Source organism: Schistocerca gregaria, chromosome 3, assembly GCF_023897955.1.
Source record: "Schistocerca gregaria isolate iqSchGreg1 chromosome 3, iqSchGreg1.2, whole genome shotgun sequence".
In the NCBI taxonomy this organism is placed as follows: domain Eukaryota; kingdom Metazoa; phylum Arthropoda; class Insecta; order Orthoptera; family Acrididae; genus Schistocerca; species Schistocerca gregaria.
Window position 1 is genome coordinate 716055753 of NC_064922.1, and position 13336 is coordinate 716069088.

Genomic DNA, 13336 nt, shown 5'->3' on the forward strand with positions numbered 1-13336 from the left:
CATTAAAACCACCATCATAAGTTTTCTGTTCTTTTTATGAATCTATTCTCAAACATTTTTGGACCAACAGGATACAAAGACCACAATAGGCATCACATATTACTGAGAATGTAAGACACAGAGGGTAGTGTCATCCAAAGAAATTAATATGGGGTAATAAAATGCTGGGGCTGAAGTGAAACTAGCAGAAGGAATCATGGTGAGAAAAGAGGAGTGGAAGTTGTCATAAAGGTTACATGGATCAGGGATTGACGTCCAGCAGTACTCTGAATCAGAGATGCCATTATTTCTTAAATGGGTACCATCAAGAGAGCACCCAGGGGCCAACAACAATGCCACCTCTGTACAAACTGCCAGCTCCATCAGAGCTGGTTCATGGTCCTCACTGACAACATACAGAGCTAGCACTGAACAATAGCTGTCAGTTCATTGTCTTCAGCAATGCTAAGTACATTTTACTTGCCAATTTGCTCATATGGCACTGACCGCTCTTATTATGGTGTTCAGCTGTAGTCTTCAAAGGACTTCACTGGTTTTCCACTCTCACTTTCTCCAAGGACTATTTTCAATTCCTAGTGAGCTAGGGTCCCACCCACTAATAAGGACTGGGACTTGTGGCCTTACGATGTATGATATCAATGTTTTAGAATTAATAATTTCAGCACAAACCGGGGAAGGAACATGGGAAGATACCACACACATCAAAAAATTTAAATTCAACTGCTACTAAGCAGCTGAAGGTGTCTCCACAGCAACACAAATATCCAAACTACTCTTCTTGTAGTGGCCTCTGTAGCCATTGTACCATAGTCCACAGCACTGAAGTCGCCAATTTCAGGACTGCCTTCATTCCAAACACTGAAAGAGGATAGCAGCTGAACAGAAAGTCAATGAATTAGCATTTTCAAGCCTTTAAATTAATGGACTCTGAGTCAACTTGCACTTTTTTCTCTCATGGTATTTTCCTGAAGTACATTAGCTTCTTAGGAATGATGCCCCACTAGCAACTGTAGCAACCAAACAAATGACAACCAGGAAGCAGTCATGAGTCATGACAAACATTGAAAATTTGAAACTGGGAATTTGTAGCAAGTTCTATGGGACTAAACTGCTGAAGTCATTGGTCTCTAGGCTTACACACTACTGAATCCAACTTAAACTAACTGACACTAAGGACAACACCCACACCCACGTCCAAGGGAGGACTCAAACCTCTGAAGGGGTCAGCCATGGGAACCGTGGCAAGGCACTTTAGACTGCACAGCTACCCCATGCAACCATTGAAGCTTGAGTTATGCTAATTACTCAGCTTTTCTTTTGCCCAGACACACTTATACTTTCAGGTTTCTTGAAAAGCAGAACCCATTCATTCTGTGCCAAACACAACAATGTTAATGATTTGTCAAGATAGAAAATATTATGTTTGGTTGTTCTACGAGCTAATTGGAGAAGGTATTTACATGTCAGTGCAAGTCTGTCCTATTCTTTTGTTAAATTATATTCTTTCACCTTTATTTCGATTAGATTCAAGACACATTATACAGTGACAGCCATTACAAATAGATACCAGTAACACTGCAGACAAAAAGCAGAAATAAAATTTGTAAAACTGAAACAATACAAGATATCTACATCAAAATAATAGTTGACTGTTCTAGTATATGTTAACCATGTCAGTTCTAAACTTGGACTAAAATATTAGGTATAACACTTATAGAGATGTATAATGATTATGAGTACTGATTACACTGAAACACCAAAACCAACAATAGGGATTACCCTGGGTTCTTTCTGCTAAGTTAAACATTGGTACTCGAGTAGATATGGGTTTCCAGATGTTCTGGTCTGTGATATAGATGCATTGTTTCTTGTGCTTGTGAGAAAAAATAGCCAATAAATGGAATGAAAACTGTCCACAAGAAGTAAGTTTGTTATTTAGATCACTGAAGAAAGTTTTCATAAACAGATTCGCCACATAATCATGAATACCAACACAGTACTAAATATGAAACACATCTAATTAGAGTTTTATCACCAGAATTAAGATACCTCATATTAATCTTTAACCACACATAGTTAATTCATTTCATCACGGCAATAACATTTGTGATTCCACATAAAATCAAACCAGAGAAGTTTGTATTGTTAACAAAAGTGTCATAGCAATAAAATTACTTAGTATAATCCTATCCATCTTAGCATAAATGTATCCTAATGTTTCTAATTTCTACACTAACATTTATATGTGAAGGTTATCTAATACTGGGAAATATGAAGTTACTAAAGTTCTATCAAACACAAGAGTAACCAACATGATCTTAGCCTTAATATATGCTATTTTTAAAAAGATACATAATCAAAATTTAAAAATCCTGTACTATATCTGCTGTTACTATCAATATTATAGAACAGGTAAAAGTGATTGACTTATTACGAAGCACTGGTAGAAACTTTATCCATACTATATTTAAAAATATCATTTCCTTTGTAAGGACAAAATTATTTCTTTTGGTTAGTACCATCAATACTGCTACTACTTAAGGTTACTGTTATTTACATTTCCATTGGCATTTTTGTCATGTTTTTTTTCTAACTATTAATTATACTTATTTCTTTAAGTTTTCCTTTCAATCAACCAAAAATTAATTCAGAGCCTTTCATTATCATGTTTCCCAAATAACACTAGAAGACATAATGGTGTCAACTTCTGTGTTGTTTCATTCTCAAGATTCACCTTTCCTATTTAAGATGTATGGTCTGTAACATTTGAATGACTGTGTTGTAAAATGCACTGACAATTATTTTAACAGAATATCAAGAACATTGTTCTATAGAATTCTTTACAGATGTATGGTAACATGCCACATTCCTTAGATTAAATTTAAAGTATGTGTAATGACAACATTCAGTGAGTATATTGTTTCAAATAATGAAGCAATTACGACCTCTCAAGATTACATTTGATGTCCTTATTGCAGCTGAAAATGTTTCAGAGAAAAAATGAACACATACATTATTTACCTGCTAAGTGAGTGGATCCAAGACCCTGTGTGAAATTTGATGGGATGCAAGTATTATAACCCTATTCCCTCCATTGAATTATTAGCTGTGAAGGTAGGCAGTCAAATTCTTCCTAATGTCATATTAAAGGCATCATTCCCAATGAGTATGACTGTCTTCATGATAATGTTACACACTGTTTCATTTTCATTTGTACTACTCTTCCCTAATCAAGTACTTCATACATTGTTACTTTAGACTGTGTAGCTGTTAGAAAAAAATGTTGAATAGTTTTCTTCTTCAATATGTCACTTTTTATTTAGTTATTTTTGAGCATTATTCTTTTGTTTTTAAGCAAAATGTTGTCTATTATTTCATCAACCATTCTTATTGATTCTATTAATTTAATTTTTTTGTTGAGTATCTCAACTTTCTTTCAGTCTACTTGTACTTTGCACAGGTTTATTAGCTAATCATTCTCAACAAATGGTTCATTTTCCAACAATATATTTACACACTTCTAAGTTATATGTGACAATATATACAAAGTACTCCTCTGTCCAGATACATCCCAAGAAAAGCTGAATCATGAGACAAAATGAAACATATGGGAAAATCTTTAAGCCTATCTTAGCACAAGGAACTGATATTAGACACATCCCACAGTTTCCAGGAAGAAGGAGTAAGCAACTAGCCAGACAAAATCTTCAGAGCAGAGAAACAATATATAACTGTCCAAATAAGACATGCTTCAATAGCAACAAAAATGAGGAAAGGATTTCATAGGGCTAATCGAAATGTTTTCACTTAAAGGAGGTAACCTATTTCATGTAAACACTGATAGCTGTCACCTGAAGAAAAAAAAAATGAAAAAATGAGCATAAATTGTGATGAAATAATTGTAGTCACCATAAATACTACAATGGAGACAGTGGTACCAGTTAAGCAATTTTTAATTTGGTCACAACTGACACATTCATTATTGTATAATATGACACTTCAGACTTAAAGACAGAAATGAGTGTCAACCACCTCTTCTCTTCAAAAAATGACAGTGGCTCTCCCTACACAGCTGTAACACTGATGATAGGCTCACCATCTGCAAAACAGTTACTGTGATTGCTTTCTCTACTAATACAACAACAACTACAGTAATCACAATTAATACATCAAGACAACAACTATAATGTATATACTAACCAATGCCTGATATGCAGATAACATTACTATGATACATTAGCATGAAAATTCATTGAATAAATGATATACCAATAAATATCCATGCTGTGAATAATGGAATTATAAAACTCGAGTTACAACAATAGCACTTTAAAAACACATTTTATTGTCCAGTTTTATAAAGAAAATGATCTGCTACCCCTTAATACTTGAGAAACTAGGGAAAATATTGGGGTTAACCAGGGGTTCTTATAATAAATATAGAAGAAAATGCAGTTCATCATTGCTGTTAAATACATAGACAATTTTGTATTTTTAGTGTAAAAAATGCGAAATGTTGTTGATATCTGTGTACACACACACACACACACACACACACACACACACACACACACACACACACACACACACAAAACAAACATGAATGTTAATCAATATGATACTTGCTCAGACTACCATGGTACTAAGTGGTAGACATTTCATATTCATTATTCCTTTGAGTACAATCTTTGTTTGTTAGTAACATCTGTCTTCAGAACACATTCCATATTCACGATGTTAACAGAAATAGATCCATGAAAATATTAATGAAATTATGTGCTCAACAGTTAAAACATTGAATATAGAGATCATCTGTTTTCCAATAAGAAGTGTGAAGAAGAGAGCAATGAGTCAATATACACTCTGCATGTCCAGTTGACTACTCACCATCAGTGTCATTGTCTTCTTCAAGCATTACATAAGATTTACACTTGACAGTGCAAATTGGTGGGGTGACTTCCCCAGACTACCAGTCTCAGGAGAGCCTCATAAAAATATTGTCTTTGGAGTCAACATCCTCCACAACCGGCCCATTCTGCCAAGTAGTACCTTGATGATCAGGCTGCATTGCAGGCACCTGGTGGCATGTCCCCATCATATGAACACCATGGCATCCCGGCCGTGGATTGCCTGGTGGAAAATGAGCGTTGGCTGCTGTTGCTGCTGCAGCGGGTGGCGCGGTGGAGTGTGTTGCGGCTGTGTTGGCTGGAGGCCGCTGACCCATCAGTTCTGCAGTGGCTGCATCAAAGAGTGCATTATCTATACGGTTGATGGCAACTGTGCGCAAGTAGGGATCCTGTATTTGGCGTATCCTGCTGGCCACATGAAGGGCGTACATGTCAAGACGGTCGTGAAGTATGGCATGGACCTCCTCTCGTGGCTCAGCGATTCTGGGGAAGCTTGGAGTGGCCACTGATGTTGACGGGATGGCAACAGGGTCCACAACTTCCACCCTACGCTTTGTTCCGCGGACTGCAGCTGCAGGTGGTGGTGAGTAGTCTCTCTGTGAATCTTCAGCAGCCATCGGCGGCTGAACAGTTCTCCTGTGCAAAGTAAGCAGAGTACTGTTTCAGTTTTCCAGAGACCCACATTGAGGTGGAATACAGCATATTAAGGCTTGTGCAGAGCTTAGGTGCAACCATAGAATTGGGAGTTGGAGGCAAGCAAAATTTGTTTCAACACAACAACAATGATTAACATAAGAGGGCAGCACTGTTCATGTGGCCAATAGCCATTCACAATCTTGCCATCTTGACTGCTTTGCAGCTAAATAGGTTTATCTCAAAATAATGATACAGACTTACAGAGGGCAACTGAAGCAGTTTGACAGGAGGAATCCTGATATGGAAACTTGTGATTGAAGAGTTATGAAGCCAAGTGGTACTATTAGGGCAACTATGCCAGTGGTATAGAATAAAATACAAATCATTGTTAGTAGCATGCAAGTGATATATTATCTATTTATGCTTGAATCCAACCTACATTTAGGTGTACATCATGAAAGATGCGACAGGAAACTCCATTAATTCACTGCCAACAGAGTGATGTATACAGTGATATGAGGAATTGTCTTGTAAAGATCTGTATGACTGTTGTCTGTGTTAAGAGGTTGAATTTCACAATCCATGTACAGACTTGTGATACACAGGGAAATGAGTGTAGCAGATGTGAAGTTAGTGTCATACATAGCACAAAACATGGGAGTAGCAGCAACAAAGTTCAAGATTCTGTAGACTTTAGACTACATGCTGTATTGAGGAAATGAATGCTATAATGCTGTATCATCATTTCTCACTTTCCTGCACATGAATCCTGTTTCACCAGACAGAATGTTCTACTACTTACATTTTTAAAACTGGCAAACCAGAAATACTCTCTTTTGACACATCTGTCCTTCCAAATCAACCCTTGTTGCTTGTTTCATCATCAAAGAAACACTTTGTGTAAGAGCACTGACGGAATCAACCAGCTAACTGTACATACTGCCATGTTTACAGTCCCTCACAATCTGTACCACTCACTATCCACAACTGATTTTCTTTCTGTCTTTTTTTCACCAACTGTTTTTGCTGTGGTCGTGTAATTCCCATCAATGAACTGATTACAAAACAGACTGGGTTTGAAAGTGTTTCAGAGAGTTTTACATGTGCTGTGACAACACCGCTCCCCTTTGGATGTTGTGTAATTTCCTAATATCCAATGAATTGTGTGTGGCATACCTACCGCAAAACTAAAGAAGCTGGAGAAATCGACAGAAATGCAATGGGGTGACTACAGCATTAGTGACCTCATGAGTGGCATATGTCAGTATAAAATGACATCCATCAGGACAAAATTAAAACACTAAGATCAGTCATGAAGGAAGCGTATGGCCAGTAGCACAACGTGAAGGAGATGAAGTCAATTTGTGACAAAAATATTTATGTTACTAGTAAGTCAAGGGTATAAACATTATTGAACAATCACTTTCTGAATATAGAAGTTGAATTAAATAAAAACTCCAGGGAGTAGGATAACTTTCCTAGAAAATGACCTTCCAAGATTGATATATGAAGTACATCTCTGTGATACTGACACGAGAGAGACTGAGTCACTCACTAAAGCACTGATGGCTATGGAATCTCATAAATGTGATGGGGAATCTAGAAGGATGCACAAAGTAGCCCTGTTCTTCAACACATTTGAAATATTTCCTTCAGGAATGGTCAGTTTCTTGAAGAGATTAAAATACTAAAGAGTGAGACCACTTAACAAAGAAGGAGAAAGGGCTAATATAGACATATTTTTAGACTGGTTTCTATGTGAACATTGTTTGCAAAAGTTATTGGAAAACCCTGTATATACAATGTATTAGAGGTATAACTGAAGATATTTATATTGGTGACTGAGGACAGTGTACTGAATAACAGTGCATCATTATTTACTTCAGCTGCAGACTAACAATTATAACTATTAGTAGTAGTACATTTTTAGTTGGTTATTACCTCTAAGTATATGTGGCAAGAGCAAGCAACTAATACTTATTTTCCCCTGGGCAGCAGGTCAAGTATCAAAGTGTGGATGCATGGACACAAAAAAATTTGTCCATAGTGAAAGGTACAATCCATTTAGTGATGCAGTTACAACCAAGCAGAAACATCAGGTTGTAAATCATGTGACATGTTCAGAGGAAGACTATTAGACACTGAGAAATAACAACTAAAATGATGCAATAGGTACATATTAAGGTAACAATGGACACAATATCTGCACTTACATATATAGAAAGTTCACACAACTTGCCAACAAATGACACATCTTTGCCTGCTGTTATAGTAACCACACCAGAAAGAACATTAGTCAGCCCTGTTACAAGAGTAACAAAGGAAATTATTATCTTCCCATCATTTTATTCTTCAACATCAAAAGAAAACCAGTGTCAACTAAGCCAAGTACTGAATATGTACAGTGCACCAAGTAATGGAACTGTTGCCATGAAAGGTGCTAAATATGAAACTATAAAAACATGTGGACATGAAAAAATGAACTGTAAGGTTCTCCTTTCGCATTGTGCTGACATTAATTTTAAAAAAATCTTCTGAATGATGCCCGGTATCATTGTTTACGTACATGAAAATGGTTGGATGGACCAGGCTGGTATGAAATAATGGATTAACAGAGTGAGAGAGAGAAGGAAAGGTGCTTTATTGAATCATAATTTTGTTCTTTAACTAGATCAGTTTACTGGTCATTCAAAAAGTTCTGTGAAAGAGAAATTGAACAGGGAAATAAACAACTTACTGTTCTTCTGGAAGGACTTACTTCACAACTACAACTTCTTGATGTGTAGATAAATCAACCATTTAAAGTGTAAATGAGAGCAGAATGGAACAAATGGATGATGGATGGAACCCAACATGAATTCATGCCCAAGGGAACTTTAAAACGATCAAAGAGGTGTATCAGTGGATAAAATAGTCATGGTCTAGGGTGAGAAAAGCTATTATTGTTAAACCTTTCAAGAAGTGTCACTTAAGTAATGCTCTCGATGGCAGTAAAAACCATCTTATACATGAAGAGGACAATGATGACGATGGAGAGGAAGAAGAAGAACAAAGTTCAGATTGGGACTTTCAGGGATTTTAAAGGTCAGTTTGCTTTTATAAACTAAGAATCTATTTTAGTCTGGCTTCACAATCCATTAACAGTTATGGTAAAAAAGTTATTTTTAAATTGCTTAAAAATTAAGGTGCATCTTATAGTCTGCAAAAATAAGTAATACCATGTAACACCATCCACAGCTTTCATAATGGCTTCAGTTTAGTGAGAAAAAGACACAAACACATCTTGCCTGAACTATACCATCCATGCACTGAATGTTAAATGTCTTACTGGGACATTGGTGTACTCGAGACCTCACACCATCTGAGAAAGAGGGCAAATCATGACTTGATGAACCACATTACAAGTAATCAATCAGCTATTATCCAATTTTTGAGTTGTTTGACCAGCTGAAGATAAGCAGTCTCACTGTAGTGGTGGGCTTCCTCTAGACTCCAAATGTCTATTGCAGGCTATTTCCTTCAGTGTGCTGGTTCAGAAATTGGTTTACATGGACCTGCTATCACTGAGAGTAACAATTCCCATCGATTTTGAAACAGACAGACACGGGAAAATTGCAACACACGTCTCCAGCCCTGCTGGTTAGCATTTTTTGACATCCACTGTTCTTACACTGTGTTACATAGCTGCAAGTGGTATGCAGTTCCTTGCAGATAAACTGACAAAGGGCAGGCCAGGTTGATATACCACAGATAGGGTAGTTTCATGCAAAGCGTAGTCATGAGTTCGTTATAATTTGTTAGCTCTGTTCTGACGTTCTGTCACATCTCCACACTGATCCATCTCACTATGCTGGTTCCATACCAATGATTGGCTCATAAATATCACTTAATAGCAATTACTTACATCAGCAGTGGCCACGTGATTAGTACCAGTTCTAAAGTGAATTAGTTACTTATATATAGTTACGTCATAAATAAATCACGTCCAAATCTGAAAGTAGGGTCGTCAGTGTAGTACAACACAGCGGAAGGAAAGTCCTGCTGTTAATACAGAATTCAAATATTCCAGAATATGAATACATTACAAACACAAAAAAATCGAAATCCTTCCAGAAACAATAAATACTACATCACATTTAACTGGTAATAGTGAAGTTTGAACTTGCAACCCACAGTATGCCAGCAGGGGACACTAAATGCTACACTACACTGCATGCAGCACTGCTTGCGGCATTGCTCCTGTCCTTGAGAGACAATGACCCAATTTTTCTGAAGTTATCACTGGAGCCAACTATCATTCTTGAGATTGAGATTTTGTCAATAGTCCTCTGTATGGCTGTGCTGGCAGATGCTTGCATTCTGCTCATGATGTCATAACCTCTTAACTATGATGACAACTGAAGGTAGCTCCTTCCATTGAAACTTCACAGTCATTAAGCAGGCTTTCAGTTTCCATGAATGAGAACCCCCTTCATAAATGTGTGCCTCAGGACAGTGGTAGGGCTTCAGACAGAGAACATGGTTGATATATCTGCACTTTTACTTTCTTGGTGGGTAATAATCCTTGGGTATGTGTTTGATGTTCCTGAAGAGATGAAGGTAATGCAGCTCATACTAAGGTTCTAGTAACTGTTTTGCCAGTCCCACTTTCCGCATAGGCATAAAAATTCAAAGAATGTCTCCTGAGCTGTTATCACATCGCCCAGTGCTTAGCTTACACCCCCTGTCTTGTGTGTTCAGATCTGTATGCTTCTTCAGTCCTGGTGATGTAGTGTTTCACATAGTCATTCTGAGTATTGTCCATTTAAAATGGAAACAGTTTGTCTATTGTTTTGGCCTAACAAATCTGGAGCAGAAAAAATGGTGTGAAGTCTGCAGTGTCTTGCTCTGCTGTGCTATACGCAAATGTCACAAAGGGCAGTACAGCAAAAAAATGGTTCAAATGGCTCTGAGCATTATGGGACTTAACATCTTTGGTCATCAGTCCCCTATAACTTAGAAGTGCTTAAACCTAACTAACCTAAGGACATCACACACATCCATTCCTGGGGCAGGATTCGAACCTGCGACCGTAGCAGTCCCGCGGTTCCAGACTGAAGCACCTAGAACCGCATGGCCACCGTGGACGGTGCAGTACGGCGTCCAAAGCTCTTTGTTAGCTGTCAACGTGCATTGAGAGCATATTTGATAACGTTTTATTAAAGCATTCTGTAAGGTTATTCAGCTGTGGGTGGTAGGCAGTTCTCGTCCTGTGGGTGATGCCGCAATGTGAAATTACCTCTGTTACAAGTCTTGGCTGGAAAACTTTTACGTTATCGGACATAAAGTAATCTCCCCAAGAGATTGATTCCAATTCGGTGGAATGACACTACTTCAAGCGGAATTTGCACCAGATGCCCCAGATGTATCTGTGGCATGTACTTCCATTGTTGACACACCTTACAGTGGGTCACATTATATCAAACGCTTTGACAGAGATACCTGTGTCTGATTTTAATTGCAGTCATCAAGAATCCCGGGTGGCTTGATTCTTGAGTGTCATGAAAAAACTTAAGAATAGCTGGCAGCAGATCAGCTAGGATGATGAATAACCATTTCTGCCCCACTGGACCATGTTTCGTGTTATACAATTCTCCGTTTATTAACTGAAATTATCCTTTGGTTGTTTCCTTCATCTTCAAGGCAATATCATTTAATGCTGTGATGTTTGAGTTTTCGTCCTGCTGCTGTGTTCCGGTAGAGGATTGTTTGCGTTCATTTTTATATACCAGCTTCATGTTGTACTCCTAAAGCCCAGTGCTCATCTCGTCTGTCAATGGGCAGGTCTTTCAGGTTAGCCAGCCACCATAGAAAATGGTGGTCCATCACAACAATGAAGGGTTTCACAATAAATATGACCAGGAACTTGTTAACGGTCCAAACAACTGCAGAGCACTTTTTCTCGGTTCTTTTTCAGACTTGTAGATAACACTGTAAGCACAAGCTATCATCTATTCGGACATTCCTGAATTTTTATTAGAACTGCAATTCTCTCCTAGCTACAAGTGTCGGTGCGAAGTTCTGCCTCCAAATTTACAAGACACACTGATACGACTGAATAAGGCTTTAGTGCCTCCTTAAGGATTATTCCAGGAAAATATGGGCATCCATCCGCAGTAGACCTTGCAAGGGATATTCCTTAGTACAAAAGTCCTTTATCAATGACTTGTACGATGAGCACATGACGAATTTGCTGAGGAGTCTGAAAATCTGAGACGTAACTCTGGATAGAAACAAACTCCATCACCATTAACTAGATGCCCCAAGAATTTTATTTCTTTGGCAAAGAAGAGATGCTTTTTTTCGGATTAGGGGAGAGCCTGTAGTCCAAAAAACTTTAACATGGTTAATATGTGGCTTAGATGTCCCTTAAATTCCTTCGAAAAAACGGCAATGTCATCCGAATAGCAAAGGCAGTTCGTCCATCTACACTATCCCAGCAGATTGTCCATTATACGTTCAAAGGTGTCTGAAGAGTTACATAATCCAAATATCAAACCTCTGAACACGCAGAGGCCAGTAGGAATATTCCTGTCAGCCCCGTCTCTCTATGTGTCTAGGGTGTCATCAGTATTCAACAAAAGGTAAACTACTTTTTTTCTCGCATTTGTTCTGTCCTTGGGAGCCTATGCATGATAGAAAATCCCATCCGAGAATGAAATTATGACGACATTCGGTTAAAATGCCAAATTCGAAGGGCTGCATTCTGTTAGTGAGTTATTCTTGCAGTTCATTCTCATGTCCTGGATATAGTTTTTACGCATCACGGAACACAGCGTTTTTTTAGCTTGTGACAAAAAGCATTCGACACTACAGAAAAAGAAGTCCTAGATTCGACAAGCACCCAGACAAGTCGGACATTGGTGGTGACATCAATTAGATTTCCTAACATATTGGTGAATGTGGTCGATGGAAGATTGCCATTTGCGGCAGCCTCACCTCCAAAAATTATCGGTTCACTTAGTGTCTCTGAATTCGGTGGCTTGGTGAGCGGCTGGCATAATTGTAGGGTAGGGTAACGCCGTAAGGACTGACTACGGGATGTTGGGAGTGACCTCATCCGCAATACAGAGTTGTCATCCGCCCACATGTCGACTACAATCGTCTGCAGCTAACTGGCATGAACGGAAGTGTTGTGAATGTTGGCGTCTGGCGACATATTAGTCGCCAAAAACTCGCCCTCTTTCACTGCAGTCGCGTAACATGTCCGAGGCGTCAAAAAAGGTAAACATCAGTACATTGTTCTCCGTCATCCAAGTATCTGTTCTTCTTCAAGGCATTCGCTGCACAGAGCAGTTAGCTGCACCTACGTTGGTCAGATGTTGGATTTATAACATAGCCACAAAATAGAGTTAGCCGAATCCATTCCTCCATAGTGGCGGAGATAGCTGCTGAAGCTCGATACAAAATCCTCTGTTGCCTCCTGACGTATGGGATCGACAGTCATTGCTGCTGTTTGTTGCTTAATCGGTCCGAGATATCCATTTCCTACTGATAAGCACAGGACGAAATTTTAGTACAGTAACTTTTATACTGTTAGGCAAGAAGGAATTGCTCTGTTATGTCCGAGTACAAGAATTTTTGTTCACTAGGTATACACCGGATGAGGGAGCTCAGACAGGCCACCTCAGTTATATTCAGAATGAACAAATACATCGAGGCGTGGTTTCAACCAAGTTAAAGAAGACAATATGGCAAATTTCCTGACGTTCGCGAGTCAATTATGTGACCAAAATTAGGCGGGCGCCCACCAT

The 13336-nt window shown here is 38.4% G+C and overlaps 1 protein-coding gene across 5 annotated transcripts in view; it reads right to left on the reverse strand.

The window, feature by feature from the left end:
* Positions 1-1480: 1480 nt before the first annotated feature.
* LOC126355043 (myb-related transcription factor, partner of profilin-like) overlaps positions 1481-13336 on the reverse strand; it is a 136293-nt gene continuing 124437 nt past the window's right edge. For 3 of the 5 annotated variants that reach the window (XM_050005195.1, XM_050005196.1, XM_050005194.1), the window contains exon 4: positions 1481-5543. In XM_050005195.1, the coding sequence (XP_049861152.1) occupies positions 4976-5543 (568 nt within the window). In that variant the 3' untranslated portion in view covers positions 1481-4975. The remainder of the gene's footprint in view (positions 5544-13336) is intronic. The other 2 variants (XR_007565435.1, XR_007565434.1) reach the window with 1 other exon arrangement.